Source organism: Drosophila albomicans, chromosome 2L, assembly GCF_009650485.2.
Source record: "Drosophila albomicans strain 15112-1751.03 chromosome 2L, ASM965048v2, whole genome shotgun sequence".
Taxonomy (NCBI): Eukaryota; Metazoa; Arthropoda; class Insecta; order Diptera; family Drosophilidae; genus Drosophila; species Drosophila albomicans.
The window spans coordinates 15,772,420-15,789,679 of NC_047628.2; the positions used below are offsets into that span (position 1 = coordinate 15,772,420).

Consider the following 17,260-nt stretch of genomic DNA (forward strand, 5'->3'; position numbering starts at 1 on the left):
CAGGCTCACAAAATTACCGCATCCGCCCTATGGTACAATAGTATATGGAATGCCACATGCCACATGCCTCATGCGGCACATTTGCTTGTTGCTCTGCAGCTGCTGTGCTGTGCTGTGCTGTGGAGCTGTAGCTGGGGTTGGTCTGCACTTTTCGCCGACGGCTGTTGCTCTCATTAGCCGCCATCGAAACCGTACCGAGTGTGTATGTGTATGTGTATGCTACAACTTGCGAGTCAAGTTTTTGCTACGTGACAAAGCCGCAACACTTGACAATGTCTCGCACATACACACACACACAGACACACATATTCTTGGGGAAACAACAAATTAGCGAAACACTCGTACTTGACCTTTTCTTTAGCCGCTGATTAAGCTGCTAGTCTTTGACTCCCTTCGTAATTGCTTCTTGTGGAATCAAAATGCATTTATATGTACAGTGAAACTCTAATTGGAGAACTCTTTTAAGCACACGACTCCTTAAGGCAGACACACTTTATGCGACATTCGTTTTGGTTTGATGACCAGCAATGGAAACTTCGCCAAATGGAGATTCTACTGTATTTAAAGTACGAACAACAGATTGGAATTTCGATTTGCTACATTTAATATAATTTGTACTAAACGACTATTTGATTTTTATCAATGTCTATATGTTTTTATAATTTTTAATACAATTTATTGTATTCGCACATTCTTTTGCTTGAAAATATTTCTAATTCAAAACAATATCAAATATGTATTCTAAACAAGTAAGAAAGCTACAGAAGAGTGCACTCGACTGTGAGATACCCGCTACCCATTTTGAATAAAAGAAATATATTTTGCGATATTTTTCTCAAAATATACCAAATATACTGCAAAAATACTAAAAATATACCAAATAGTATATTTGGTATATTGATATAGTACCGCATTCAAAATATACCATAGACGGCACAATATACCAGATTGTCATCTAAAGCAACTAAGACCCCTAGTAAGTAGGCGTGTTTGCCCATACGAAAGTATTTCTTTAATAACTTCGACAATTTTTATCTGATCGCAACCAGGAATCATAACTACTATAGTTATTATTGTATATACCAAAATTGGCAACTCTAGCTTTAAAATTACGCTTGTTACGCTTGAAGTGGGCGTGGCAAAAATTTGAAACAAACTTGATCTGCGTGCAAACATAACAAATGCTGTCGAACAAAAATTATAGCTCTATCTCTTATAGTCTCTGAGATCCAGTGTTTCATACGGACGGACGGACAGACACACAGACACACAGACACACAGACGGACAGACGGACATGGCTATATCGTCTCGGCTGTTGACGCTGATCAAGAATATATATACTTTATAGGGTCGGAGATGCCTCCTTCTACCTGTTACATACATTTCCTGCCGGCACAAAGTTATAATACCCTTCTACCCTATGGGTAGCGGGTATAAAAATTGCTAAAATATACGAAAAGTTATATTTGGTATACGCATATACTTTGCATGTAGTTTTACATTCAAAATATATCATATCATCAATTGGTGTAGTTAAGTAATTGTATTGCAAATAAGAATTGCTAATTTACTTTAAGAATAAATATTAATATCTCAAATGAATGAAGTATAGTGCTTTTTCGAGACTATAAATTATATTATACCATAAAAGGTATGGACATTATAATTAACTTATCTTTTTTTAGGACACACAACGAACTTGTTGTTGTAAAGCTCAAAAATAGCTCCCGGAAATTCCAGTTTTTTTGTTAAGCAAAATTAAATGTTGAATAATGTTGTCGCGCTCATTATGTTGATTGGTAAAAATGGAATATGTTGCCACTGATAACATTAGGTTGTTCATTCTTATACTTATGTTATTCAACTTAGCTTCGTCTTGGCTGCTCGCTATTCACACAATCTAGTAGCAATTGGTCACAAGCAGCAAGCGGTTATGAAATTGTGGACTCTCTCGTAAAAAAATGAAGATCCAATCGTATCCCAAACTATTCGCTGTTTTTCTAATAATTGTGCAGATATGGACAGTGAAATCACAATTAGAAGTGAAACTTAATGCAACTACTAATTCCCTAAATGAAAACAAAAGCAAGCCTGTGAATTATGAGGATGTAATATCAAATTTGGAAGAGCAATTATCGCAATGTCGAGCACAGAATGAAACTCAAACAGAATCTCCACTATCAACTATATTAAGTGGGATACAACAACTCAAGTCGAAGAACTGTGACAACGATTTGAAATTAAAGGAACAAGATCAGATCATCGCATCTCAAAAATCTCAGATAGAAGACAAAGCAAAACTCCTGGATAATGAAATAAACGAAACTATTAAATCTAAACAGGAAGTTTCCGATTACATTGAGCAAATAAAGATATTGCAATCAATTATAACATCTTTCAATACATCAATTAATCAACACAATGCGACAAAATTCAACTTGACATTGGAGCACAAACGTGGTAAGCTTAACATCTTCGAGGTACTTCAGTTATTGCAATTTAATAATTATGAAAACTCTATTGTAGTAAGTCATGTTCAATACAACGAACTAACTGAGCTGAGAAATGAAATAAGTAAGTTTAGTTATCATATGATAAGCAAGTCGAGTGTAACATAATTCATCTTCCTTTCAGATCAAATTAAATTAAATTACACAAATTGTATGGAACAGATTGATGATGATTTCAAGAAATGTGAGAGTGACAAAGAAGAATTGCAAGGTAAGAAGAATGCATCCAAATATCCAGTGCGAATCATTAAATTATTATTCATGGCTAACTTTAAAATTGTTCAACTTTAGATAAAGTGCGAAGCAGCTTGTCAAATTTAAATGGTCGACGTGGGTCATACGAAGGCGATATAGAGCGTGCAGAAGTTAGACTTAAAGAATGCAAAGCTTTGAATGCTGAAATTACGATAAAACTCAACTCCAAGGAAAATAAATTAAATGAATGCTTTATAAAGACGAAGCAGTTACCAACTGTCCCTCCGCAACTTTCAAGTTCTTGTTTAAATTTAACTGCTGGAGTTCATGAGATACAAATTGAAAATGGAAAACATTTCAATGTGGCTTGTGATGGTGATGGCTGGTTGATCATTCAGCAACGATTTAATGGAAGTCAAGACTTTAATAAGACCTGGAAGGAATACACGGATGGATTTGGCGATTTGCAAAGCGAATTTTTCATTGGATTGGAAAATCTTCATCTTATTACAAGCTTGAAACGATTCGAGTTACACATTGGTGTAACATTTGAGTGGGGTAAACGTTTCGCACATTATGATAACTTTAGAATTACAGGTGCAGAATCTTTGTACGAATTGGAAGAAATCGGCCACTACGAAGGCGATGAATTCAATGCTTTAGCTGAGATTCTTAAAACAAAATTTACAACATTTGATCTAAATAATATTGCACATTCCGTTGAAAATTGCGCTGAAGATGGCATGGGAGGCTGGTGGTATTCGAAATACTGTGGTAATAGGTGAGTTAAAATAAACAATACATTAAATTCAATAAATTAACACGATCTACTTTCAGTAATCTAAATGCGCGCTACGAGGGCGAAATACGCTGGTATTTACCTAAAGTAAAGTCAACAATCATGAAGATTCGTCCCAACTCGGATGGAAATTAAATACTTTACTTGTTTAACGTGCATTTTTATTCATTCTATATTACTTGCAATGTCTTTACCCAATACATATTTAAATATTAAAGTATGTATAATGAAATTTACCTTCTGCTATCTTTGTATTTTATTAAAGTTGAACAAAATATTTACTGTGTCTAAACAGAGAGTAACTGAAGAAGTCCACACAAAATAAAGATTGAAAAAAAGTGAAATATTTAAAAATTGACTTAAAACAGTTTTTTTTGTACAGTTTCAGCATTTTTTGCAATAAGGATTTGAACTCTGTTCAATACTCCTAATAATATAAATATGAATCGTGAATATGAATCGAAATGAAAATACTTTTCCGAAACATCACATTAATATCAATTTAATTTGAGCATTTCTTTTTTCAATGCCTAGGAGTGTAATTATTATGTCATTTGTGGAGACTTACTTACTACATAGTAGCTCTCTTTACTGTTTACACTGGTTTGAGTTGTTGATTCTATATAGTGTTTGGTATGGACATCATAATTCACTTCTACTTTTACACCCACTACTTATATAGAGAAGAAGGGTCGGCAGGAAATGTATCTAACAGGCAGAAGGAGGCTTCTCCGTCCCCATGGAGTATATACATATACATATATTCTTAATAAGCTTCAACAACTGAGATCTATATACCAAAAATGATCTCTGGTATAGTTAGAATACTTTTACAATAACACCTAAATATTTTGCTAATATTGTAAATGAGTAATGGGTATCTTATAGTCCAGCTTTCTTACTTGTTTATTTTTAATACTTTGGACTAACAAATAAAATTTAAGATTTGTTCCCGGAAATTCCAGTTTTTTTGTTAAGCAAAATCAAATGTTGAATAATGTTGTCGAGCTCATTATGTTGATTGCTAAAAATGGATTATGTTGCCACTGATAACATTAGGTTGTTCATTCTTATACTTGTGTTATTCAACTTAGCTTCGACTTGGCTGCTCGCTATTCACAAAATCTAGTAGTCATTGGTCACAAGCGGCAGGCGGTTATGAAATTTTGGACTCTCTCGTAAAAAATGAAGATCCAAAAGTATAGCAAACTATTCGCTGTAGCTTTAACAATTGTGCAAATATGGACAGTGAAATCACAATCCATAAACGAAGGCAAAATCAATTATGATGAGGTGATATCAACTATGGAAAATCAATTATCGCAATGTCGAGCACAGAGTAAAACTCAGAAAAATTCCGAATTATGGACCATATTAAGTGATATTCAACAAATCAAGTCGAATATTTGCGATATCGATTCAAAGTTAAAGGGAAAAGATGAGATAATCGCATGTCATGAAGTTCAGTTAGAGGACAAGACAAAACTTCTGGATATTCAAATAAAAGAAACAAGTAAATTGAGACAGGAAGCATCTGACTACCAAGTCCAAATACAGAATTTACAATCAATTATAACAACTTACAATACTACCAACAATAAGAATAAAGCTGAATTATCAAATTTGACATTGGAATATAATCGCTGTAAGCTTAATATACAAAAGTTAGTACAATGTAATAATTATGTTAATTTTATTATAGTTAATCAGAATCGAGGTAACGAAATAGTTGAGCTGAAGAATGAACTAAGTAAGTTAAGTTATGATTTGGATAAAGCACGCAGAATGTAACACTTCTTTTATTCAGAACAACACCAATTGGATCACACAAATTGTATCAAACTGTTGGATGACAACTTCAAGAAATGTGAGAGCGACAACAAAACTACAATAGGTAAGAAGATCAGATCCAAATGTCCATTGCGAATCATGAAATAATTTAATTATGGGAAATTCTTATATTTTTCAACTGAAGCTGAATTGGAGAAAAAATTCTTAAAGTTGCGTGCTGAGGCTGACGCTGTCATGGAGAAACGGAATATTGCCGAATCTCACGTTGAGGCATGCAATTCATTGAGTGACGAAATAAGGAACAAAATAAACTCTAAAGCAGATGAATTAAAAAAATGCATTATAAAGAATGAGTGGTTATCGACGCCCAATCTAAATCTTCCAAGCTCTTGCTTAAACCTTTCTGCTGGAATTCACGAGATACAAATTGAAAATGGAAAACATTTCAATGTGGTTTGTGATGGTGATGGCTCAAGACTTTAAGAAGACCTGGAAGGAATACATGGATGGATTTGGCTATTTGCAAAGCGAGTTTTTCATTAGATTAGAAAAAATACATCTTATTACCTCTTTGAGACGATACAAGTTACATATTTTTCAAGAAGCTGAGACGCTTACAGATTCCTCAGATTATGATAACTTTAGGATTGGAGATGCAGAATCTCAGTACGAATTGGAAGAAATCGGAAATTGCGAGACTCATAAGTCCTATGATGTCTTATATTACTATAAAAATCAGAAATTTACAACATTTGATAGAAATAATATTGGGAATTCAGATTACAATTGCGCCAATGAACGCGGGGGCGGCTGGTGGTATGGCGAAAATTGTCAATTTCGGTGGAAATCATCATATGTACTATTGTCCACATTCATGAAGATTCGCCCGTACTTTAATTGAACGAACGAAGAAAATTGAAAAGAATAAATTTACTTCCTCAACAATATTGTAAGTTATTCATTTGAAATGGATTTAATATTTCTAACATATTACTTATTAAACACATTTAGATTTTGACAAACCTTTTTCTATTTTCCAAAAATTCTTGTGTATATCGCAAACAATGAACAATGTTTAGATATAAGACAATCAAATAAATTAAATATAAAACATCTTATATAGTATAAGTACATATTGTGTTGTTGCCAAATTTATATTTGAATTACTTACTGATAAAATGTTTTCGTTAACTATGCGTGTGAAATTTCTTGAATTCCATATTTAGTATGCGCTTAAGTAAGTGAATATTTAATCTATACAAGCAAATTATATTTTTGACCACCAATGCCTAATTCATAGAGCTTCTTCTATGTAAATGGCAAGTTCATTCCTCTATTTATTAATGTATATTATATATAATGTATAATATATAATGATATATCAACTAAAGAACGCATGAAGCTTAGATATGGGTATCAAAGTTAACTTATTTTTACAAACATTGGGAATCTATTTTTTTTGTCGTTGTGAATTTCAGCTTTTAAAGCAAGTTAAAAGATTAGCTACCGGAACTTGTTCTACGCATTTATTTATAATGTGCTGATTGTTAAAATTTCGCCACACATTTATATTATTTTATTTAGCTTCAACTAAGCTGCGAGCTATCCACAACATTTAGTAGTTGTTGGTCTCAAGTGGTAAACGGTCTTAAACTCCCTTTTAAGAATCCAATATGGAAAAGAGACTTCTATTATTTGCTATGTGCCTTTTATTTGTGCAAATATGTACAGTGAACTCGGACGATAATGCAAGTTCGGGAAATTTAAATGAATTTAAATTAAAGGAAAAAGATGATATGATCGCATATCAAAAGACTCAGTTAGAAAATAAATCAAAACTCTTGGATATTCAAATAGATGAAACTAGTAAAGCAAAGCAGGAAGCATCCGACTTCAAACTCCAAATTGAAGGCAAAGAACGCGAAATACAGAAGCTGCAAACAACACTCAATAATTATAATGCTACAAAATCAAAGTTGGAGTCAGAAAACGAAGAGAGTAAATGAATTAGAACAGTTTTGCAATTTGATATTGATGATCATTTTATTTTAGCTAACACGTCTAAAGATGAGTTAATAACTTGGATTAAGAAGCAATACGATGAAGTAAAAGAGCTTGAAAGTGAAATATGTAAATATAGAATTAATTTAAATAAATAATTTAAAACATATACTACATTTCTTAATTTTAGATCAAATACAATTAAATCACTCTAGTTGGAGTGATGAAAGCTTCAAGAAATATCAACGCGACCAAAAAAGTTTATTAGGTAAGAAGTTCACTTTGAAAATTCATTGTTAATTCAAGTGTGTTTTCTCTTTAAGAATCTTGTCAAATGGATTTGGAATCACAACACAATGAGAATATTGATATCCTCTTTAGGCAAAGTATGTAGAGTATTTGGCTTGTTAAATTGTTAAGCTTATATTCTATTTTGTACTTTTCTTTAGTTGATTGTGAACGGAACCTTAGAGACAAGAAATATTTGAATACGGAGATATCGACTCTGAAAAAAGAACTAGGTATGCAACATTGAATGAATTTTTCCTACTAAATTGTAAAACATTATAATTTGTAGATTACTGTCAATATACTAATGGAATGACCAGATATGAGCAAAACATCACTCGATTAGCCTTCACGGACGCAATGTCTGAGTGGGCCAAATGCGGTTCTTCATTAACAGAAATTACTAACACTCTCAATTGCTTGCAAGACTCAAGCAAATGCATTACAAATTAAAAAGATTCAATTAACATGCTCGACATGCTATCACAATATTTTATAAAAGCAAAAGTAACTTTTAAAGGTTATTATTGTGAAATGTATTTAATAATACTAAAATACTTATTACACATATTTCGATTTTGACAAACATTTTTCTATTTTCCTAAAAGTTGAGAATAGATTTTTATTAACAATTAATGTATATCGCAGACAATGAATTACAGGCAATGTTTATTTAAGATAATTCAATAAATAAAATGTGCAGATTTAAAATTATATTTCAAATACTATATAATAAATAATGATCGTTAACTATGCTGCTGAAAGACAACACATTCAATTTCTTTAATTCTTAACAATGTATGTTATACACTCAAATGAATGTACAATTTATGCTATATTTATAAACAAATTAAAAATATATTTAAACCGCCGATGATAACTGTCTTAATCATAGATCTGCTTCTTTGTAACTGGAAAGTTCATTGGCCTTTGTACATATGTAATACATACATACTATGTATAATACAATTAAACATATAAATTCTAAAAAAAGATTTAGTTAATATAATCTGAAGCTTAGAATGTGATATGGATTTAAGAGCAAATTTATTATTACAAAAATTGGAAATCTAATTCTACGCCTTTGAGAATTTCAGCATTGAATGCACGTTATAAGATAAGCTACAGGAACTTGTGCTGATTCAAAGACATAAGCATTTTTGTCGATTACCCAAAGTAACCCTACCCTATAAGTTTATTATAAAGGGTATAATAAACTTATTTTATATTATTGGCCGCAGTTGACTTTATCAGAGAGCTGTCACTATGTAAGCGGCGAGTTCACTGGCCTATTTATAATATTTATGTATACGTATATATATGTATATATGTATGTATATATACTACAATCAAAAATAACAAATAAGAAAGCTACAGTCGAGTGTACTCGACTGTGAGATACCCGCTACCCATTTTGAATAAGAGAAATATATTTTGCGATATTTTTCTCAAAATATACCGAATACACTGCAAAAATACTAAAAATATGCCAAATAGTATATTTGGTATATTGATATAGTACCGCATTCAAAATATACCATAGACGGCACAATGTACCAGATTGTCGGCCAAAGTAACTAAGACCCCTAGTAAGTAGGCGTGTTTGCCCATACAAAAGTATTTCTTTAATAACTTCGACAATTTTCATCTGATCGCAACCAAATTTTCAGGAATCATAACTACTATAGTTATTATTATACATACCAAAATTCGCAACTCTAGCTTTAAAATTACGCTTGTTATTCGATTTTTTGATTTGCGGGGGCGGAAGTGGGCGTGGCAAAAATTTGAAACAAACTTGATCTGCGTGCAAACATAACAAATGCTGTCGAAAAAAATTATAGCTCTATCTTTTATAGTCTCTGAGATCTAGGTGTTCATACGGACGGACGGACGGACAGACAGACAGACGGACATGGCTATATCGTCTCGGCTGTTGACGCTGATCAAGAATATATATACTTTATAGGGTCGGAGATGCCTCCTTCTACCTGTTACATACATTTACTGCCGGCACAAAGTTATAATACCCTTCTACCCTATGGGTAGCGGGTAGAAATATACTAAAGAAGGAATTTGGTTAATGTTATATAATATGAAGCCTAAAATGTGATAAATGTGATGAATAACAAAATTAATTTATTTTTAGAAACCTTGGGAATTGTGAATTTCAGCATTTAAAGCAAGTTAAGAGATTATTTACCCGAACTTGTTCTACGCATTTATTCATAATTGATTGTTTAAATTTCGCCACTAATTTTATTTACTTGAGCTTCAAGTAGCCTGCGAGCTATCCACAACATTTAGTAGTTATTGGTCTTGAATGGTAAACGGTTGTGAATCGAAAATTCTCTTATAAGAATCTAATATGCAAACGGGACTTCAATTATTTGTTGTGTTCCTGTTATTTCTGCAAATATGGACAAAGAACTCAGAAGTTAATGCAAGTTCGGGAAATTATGAGAGAGTGACATCAAATGTGGAAGTTCAGACAGCACCCGAAGCAATCCAAGTGAATAATGATTCTATCGAATTTAAATTAAAGGAAAAAGATGATACAATCGTAAATCAAGAGGCTCTCTTAAAACATAAATCAATACTCTTGGATATTGAAATAAATGAAACCAGTAAAGCTAAGCAGGAAGCATCCGACTTCAAACTCCAAATTGAAGGCAAAGAACGCGAAATACAGAAGCTGCAAACAACACTTAATAATTATAATGCTACAATATCAAAGTTGGAGTCAGAAAACAAACAGAGTAAATGAATTAGAGCAGTTCGCGAATTTTGATAATTTTGACAATATTTTTATTCTAGTTAATCAGGAGAGAGATGAGTTAATATCGCAATCTAATAGACGATTCAATGAAAGTATTGATTTGGAAAGTGAACTATGTAAATTAATGTAAATAATTTAAATAAAACAATCAAAACTAATACCATTTTTTCAGTTCAAACCCTTTTAAATCCCTCGAGATTAAGTGATGAGAACTTCAAGAAATATCAACGCGACCAAGAAAGTTTATTAGGTAAGAAGTTCACTCCCAAAAAATAATTGTAAATGAAAATGTGTTTTATTTTAAAGAATCGTGTCAATTGGATTTGAAGTCACAACAAAATGAGAAAATTAATATTCGCCATAGCCAGAGTATGTAGAGTATTTAGCTTGTTAAATTGTTTATATTCAATTATTTTACTTTTCTTTAGTTGAGTGTGAACAGCAACTTCAAAATAAACAATCTTTGAATACGGATATATCGACTCTGAAGAAGAAACTAGGTATGGCACATTGAATGGATTTTTCCGAGTAAATAAGTAAAGTGTTATAATTTGTAGATGACTGTCAAAATACTTACAAATCTATCAACTCGGACGTAAGCGGAAATAGATTTTTCATAGATGGCTACACAATGCGGATAAAGCGTTGCAATTCTTCAATATATGAAATTACTAATAAAATTAATTGCATGAGGGACGAAAAATGTATTCCAACAACTACAGCAACTACAACAACTACTACTACTTTTATGCCAATAATTTTTGGTGAAGAGTTTGATTATTATGAGGAACCCTGACATTTCTACATAAAACTATATATCGAAATATATTTAAACAGAAATAAATGTGCAAACAATATACATAAATTTAATAAATTTTATGAAAAATTAAAATAATATTATTTTTGTTAAATGATGATTTGTTTTTTAAGGATTAAACATGACTCAAAAGTTGCCTAAGTAGTTGAGATTTTAACCCACAACGGTAAATTTTTGCAATACAAAAGTATTTCTTAAATAACTTCGACATTTTCTTAAATTTTATAGTTCTTATTATATGTCCCAATATGTTTGTTATTCGCTTGTTTTTTTCAAATTGCGTGACCGGAAGTGGGCGTGGCAAAAATATGCAACAAGCTTGATCTGAAACTAACTTGATTGAAAAAAATTATATCTTTATCTCTTGTAGTCTCTAAGATCAAGAATAAAAATATTTTATGAGGTCAAAAAATACTTCTTCTTTACATTATTACATACATTGCAGGCAAAAAGTCATTATACTCTAAGGGTAGAGAGTATATTAAACTTTAAACGGCGAGTTCACTGGCCTATTTATTTATGTATGTATACTACAGTCAAGCATATAACTACTAAAGAAGGAATTTAGTTAATATTATGTGAAGCTTAGAATGCGATATGGATATCAAAGTTAATTTATTTTTAGAAACATTGGGAATCTAATTTTTGTCGTTGTGAATTTCAGCATTAAAAGCAAATTAAAAGATTAGCTACCGGAACTTGTTCTACGCAGATATTTAAAGAATGCTGATTGTTAAAATTTCGCCACACATTTATATTATTTACTTTAGCTTCAACTAGGCCGCGAGCTATCCACAACATTTAGTAGTTATTGGTCTCGACTGGTGAACGGTTGCGAATCTTAAATTCAATATGGAAAAGAGACTTAAATTATTTGCTGTATTCCTTTTAATTGTGCAAATATCGACAGTAAACTCACAGCCAACAAATGGTGAATTTAGTTCAACTACTAATTTACCAAGCGAAGATACAACCAATTTATCAAATGAAAAGGATGGTAATGCAAATTCGGAGAATTATGAGAAAGTGACATCAAACAAGGAGCTTCAATCGACAACCGAAACGATCCAAGCGAATAACGATAATATTGAATTTAAATCAAATTTAAAAGATGAGATATTCGAGTACCTAAAAGCTCAGCTAGAAAAAAAATCAAAACTCCTGGATATTCAAATAAATGAAGCATCCGATTACAAGCACCAAACTGAACGTGAAATAAAGAACCTACAAACAACCATTAAAAACTATAATGCTACAATTTCAAAATTGAAGTCAGCAAACAAGCACAGTAAACAATGATGATATACAAAAGTTTGCGCAATGTGATTTTAATAATATTTTTATTCTAGTTAACCTGGAAAATGATGAGTTAAGATCTCAAGCTGAGACCCGATATGATAAAATAAAAGAGCTCGAAAGTGAACTATGTAAATTTTTGAAAATAATTTGGATAAATCAAGCAAAACTAATACATCTTATTTTCAGATAAAACTCAATTGAATCACTCAAATTTAAGCGATGAAAACTTCAAGAAATATCAACGCGACCAAAAAAGTTTATTAGGTAAGAAATTCACTTCCAAAAATGATATTGAAATTAAATTGTGTTTTCTGTTTAAGAATCATGTGAAATGGATTTGAGATCACAATACCATGAGAACATTGATATTCGCAATAGCCAGAGTATGTAGAGTATTTGGATTGTTAAATTGTTTAGTTAATATTAATTTCTTTTAGATGAATGTGAAATCAAGCTTAAAAATAAAGATTCTGCAAATCCGGTGATATCGAGTCTGAAGAAAGAATTAAGTATGGCACATAAGAAGGGATTTTCTTTGTAAATTGTATAATATTTTATATTTGTAGATGACTGTCAATATTCGTATGGAGAGATCAGATATAAGCTTATGAGCAATGGATTTACCCTAAGGGACACAACCACTGAGCTAACAAAATGCAATTCTTCATTACATGAAATTACCAACAAACTCAATTGCTTGCAAGGAGACTCAAGCAAATGCCTTACAACAACTACATCAACTACGACTACAACAACTACTCCAAGCTTTCGAATTAAAGAACGTGGAAGTGAAGAGTTTGATTATTATTATGATTGACAAATAAATAAAAGCCTTCTAATTAAATAAATATGTGGATAAATTTGAAAATTAAAATTGTGGAACAAATTTAACAAAATGAAATAAATGTGCAAACAATATATATATTATTTTATAAATAATGATATTAATATTTAAATTTAATTTATTTTAATAATTATAAGGATATGTCTCTTAAGGATTAAAAAAAGGTGCTAAGGGATACGCTGCGTAGATACAAATTTTGATTTGATCAATGCCAAAAAAGTAGAAAAAGTAGAAATGAATTGAAGAGAATTTTTCAAAATTTGGGCCAACTTTCACTTAAAGTAAATTGAATAATTTGTTGACATTTGCTTGAATTGCTTTGCAACCGATTCAAAGTTTTAAAATTAAACAATTTTTAATAACTTAAAATAATTTTGCAATCAAAATCAAGAATTAGTCATTTATAAATATACTTTAAATGAATATTAAGTAAAGTAGTTAAAGAGTTATCAAAGTTTTTAATTGCGTTAAATGTCAATTAATGGCAATGCATAAAGCTCAACAGCATGACTAACAAATTGCCTAAATAGTTGATATTTCAACTCACACCAGTTGATTATGCATTTTGCACACAGCTGCAAGATTAATCTAATTTTTAATTGTTAGTTTCACCCAATGCCATTTTTAGTGCGCTTGTTTGACATTAACTAATTGCCAAGATGTGATGCCAAAGAACAGCAGATAGACAACAACAATGACAACGACAAGTTGACAAATGTATGGCAAAAGTGTCCTCCCCTTGGAAAAAAGGCTTTCAGAGTGTCGTTAATGTGCGAATGTGTGTCAGACACCCACATGAGATGGAGATAGAGATGGAGATACGAGGGAGGAAAGCAACTCAGCTCTAATGACATTTGAAAGCAACTACAATAGCATTTGATGCTATTTATAAATTTACAATCGGCTTTACGTTTGCTAATCTCATAAGACCTGGTAACACTGTCAACCCCAGCTAAAGGCAACTTTTTATGCCATTTGATTTTGCCTCGACTCGGGCTCAGCTGCAAAGCTTCGACTCCAAACACACATCTCTATAACAGAAAAGAAACGGACAAAGAAAGTTTTGCTTTCTAATAAAACTTTGCCAGAGGCAATTGCTGTGAGAATCACAAAGATACAGTTGTTCAGTGAGAAGAGCACCAGATGGGATTGTTCTGAGATTTAGTCAAAGAGTTGAAAGTCGAGTGCCAAAAGTGTTCTGGCAAGATAGTACATAGGCTGTATCCAAACAATAAAGTGTACAAATGATGTTGATTCGAGGACTCAGCTGTGCGGCAAAGTTAAACAAATTAAAATGAAGTTGAAAAATTGAATTTTGCCCCAATTTGCTTAAGAAATACAGGAGAGCAATGAAATAAATTGTGATTTAGGAAATCATCAAACGTCAAAACACTGAAAAATTTTCAGCATGCCACAGAATTCAGAGTAGATAAAAACCTATGTGGTGTTAGTTTTAAAAGCTGCCACATTGCATAATCAAAAATCTCTGTTTTTATATTAATTTGTGATAATTCGATTAAAGTGGAATGCTATAGAACTTAAAAAAACAACATTTTAGTTAGCATAAAATCTTAATTTTCTAAATAAAACAATAATAAAATTCTCTCTTAACAAACGATCAGAGATTATTATTATTATTTCGACATCTTCAAATAACAACCATAATTAAATTTGTTTTTTTTTTTTTAATTTCATTTGAAATTCTTACCTGAACAACTTGGTGGAGTAAACGTTCTCAATCTGCAATATAAATAAATAATAAAATACATATTAATAACGTTGACAAACTCAGCTTAGCACTACTGTAAAATAATATGATTGTGCAAAAATCTTTCAACTGAAATTTGAATGTTTTGCCGTCATTTGGAAAGCAAATACATTGAAATAATAATATTTACAAATAATTAAACGCACTAGAAAAGTGGTCAAATACAATGATAATAATAGCAAAATGTCGTAACAATGATAAATCTAGCTTGCCACAATGCCACATGTTGCAACATTAATTAGCTTTGGATACATTGAACAAGAGTCATATTTAACAGCCATTGCCATTGTAGCTACGACAAAACAGTAAATGCAAATGTGTGTGTGGCATGCAACAAACACATGCCTCAAACCTCAAAATCCCCTTCAAAACGAATGAACCTCTTCAAACTGAACCAAAATGCGAGTGCGTCGAGTTGGCAAAAGCAAATGTAAAAGCAAAAGCAAAAGCTTTTGTAAACGTATTTAATTACATTTGGCAATTGTCTATGAATTTGTTAGCAGCGTGTAAACACACACATACAGATGCCAACAAATACACATACGCAAATTAATAAATATGCATATGGCCAGGATACAACAGATCCTTCACTCTCTCTCTCTCTCTCTCTCTCTCTCACTCGCTGCCATTCGATTTGGAAATGTGTCCTTGAAAACGACGAAAGATAAACTTTGTATCTCTATCTGTGTATTTCTCTGTGTCTGTCTGTGTGTGCGGATTGTGTGTGGTTGTCTGCCTCTGTGTGTGTGTGTGAGTGTGCATAAATCTGCCTAAAGTGTTTGCTTTGAAATGCGTATACTGTTGATAAACCTGCCGCACATCCTGGACATCAGGACACACACACTCTCGTCGCTCTGATTGAATTTCCACCAAAACCGCCAAGCGAAGAGATTGTATCTAGAGCGCATGGTTGAAGGGGGATGGGGGAGTGGGAGTCACAAAGGGTTTCATTGTTACTCTAATGAAATTATGGCTGCAAATTAAATATCCTATTCCAGCCCAGTTCGGTTACTTTGCCATTTGTGGTGCTTCCATTTGCCAAGCGGATTTGGACCAGCCACAGTTGGAATGATTCTCCGCACACGCTTTTCACTCCCATTGGCCATTTAGTGATGGATATAATGAGACAACTGTTTAGTAGGCGGCAGTTAGTATCCATTAAATAGGTCATTCAGTTTGAAAACGATACAAAAAATACAATTAAAGTTCATTTAAAGAGCAACAGAGTACTGCATGTATTTTATTTCTTTACACTTTTTAAGTTTCTGAGAGTAATATCAAATAATTATTTAATCAACATAAATCTATTTGTATAAGAAGCATTTCAGTCTCATATTTTGTATTTAATGAACGTTATAAAATATTCATTCACATAAAAAAATTTTGATAAATAGTATAAATCTATTTTCTTAACCAGAAAAATATGTTGCTTATATATTTTTGGAATATTGATAAATATGTTTATAGTACAAAATGAATATTTCATATATTTCATATATATTTGATAATTGAAGAATATATTGCACTATATGTCAATATTCAACAATTTAAAGACATTTATGAAATCTTTTGCATTAAATTGTCATTTTACTAGATTTTTTAATATGGCTTTTATGCAAAAATTTCGATTATTTGTTATCAACACACATCGTCTTAACATTAAAAATTATATTTAATTTTATTTTTATTTACTTATTTTTTTTAATAACGTTCCTTTTACTAATAGTAAATTAAAATTAATATTAAGTCTAAAACTAAGAACTGATAAAACGCTGGTAATATTTTTTTTTTTACCTACAAAATTTGTATATATTTTTTTCTATTAGTTTCTGAATTGCTCAACTCAACTCAATTTCAATTTAGAACAAAAACTAATAATGTGCTGCTGTTATTTTCTTTTGGTTATACAAAAAAAAAAAAAACAAAATGAAAAAGCTTAAGAACAGAACACATCCCAAAATGGTGTAGGGAAAAACTATTAAATGCAAATTATGTCAGTGTGATTATTGTACACGCTTGGACGACAGACAACAAGACAACTGGAAGCTACTTTCGATGCATACAAATTAAGATTCGAGAACGATTCATTCAGTCTTCTCTTGGTACAAGCTGTATAATAATGATGGGCCAAAGCGTTTGGATTTTTTCTTACGCTTACAGCTAATTAA

At 31.5% G+C, this 17,260-nt stretch overlaps 3 protein-coding genes across 3 annotated transcripts; all 3 read left to right on the top strand.

Annotated features, from left to right (window-relative positions):
- Positions 1–1,988: 1,988 nt before the first annotated feature.
- Positions 1,989–3,693, top strand: LOC117564554 (fibrinogen-like protein 1). Its single transcript, XM_034243387.2, has 5 exons — positions 1,989–2,461; positions 2,528–2,575; positions 2,636–2,722; positions 2,803–3,487; positions 3,544–3,693. Exons 3-5 carry the CDS (start codon positions 2,665–2,667, stop codon positions 3,638–3,640), a joined length of 840 nt encoding a protein of 279 aa, XP_034099278.2. The 5' UTR covers positions 1,989–2,461; positions 2,528–2,575; positions 2,636–2,664; the 3' UTR covers positions 3,641–3,693.
- Positions 3,694–9,953: 6,260 nt separating this feature from the next.
- On the top strand, positions 9,954–11,211 carry LOC117565279 (myosin-2 heavy chain-like). Its single transcript, XM_034244306.2, has 6 exons — positions 9,954–10,344; positions 10,403–10,480; positions 10,537–10,614; positions 10,671–10,733; positions 10,793–10,864; positions 10,922–11,211. The coding sequence occupies exons 1-6, from the start codon at positions 9,954–9,956 to the stop codon at positions 11,158–11,160; spliced, it is 921 nt and encodes a 306-aa protein (XP_034100197.1). The 3' UTR covers positions 11,161–11,211.
- Positions 11,212–12,536: 1,325 nt separating this feature from the next.
- LOC117564920 (uncharacterized) lies at positions 12,537–13,354 on the top strand. Its single transcript, XM_034243874.2, has 5 exons — positions 12,537–12,608; positions 12,667–12,744; positions 12,801–12,863; positions 12,918–12,989; positions 13,047–13,354. The coding sequence occupies exons 3-5, from the start codon at positions 12,812–12,814 to the stop codon at positions 13,295–13,297; spliced, it is 375 nt and encodes a 124-aa protein (XP_034099765.2). The 5' UTR covers positions 12,537–12,608; positions 12,667–12,744; positions 12,801–12,811; the 3' UTR covers positions 13,298–13,354.
- The last annotated feature ends 3,906 nt before the right edge of the window (positions 13,355–17,260 follow it).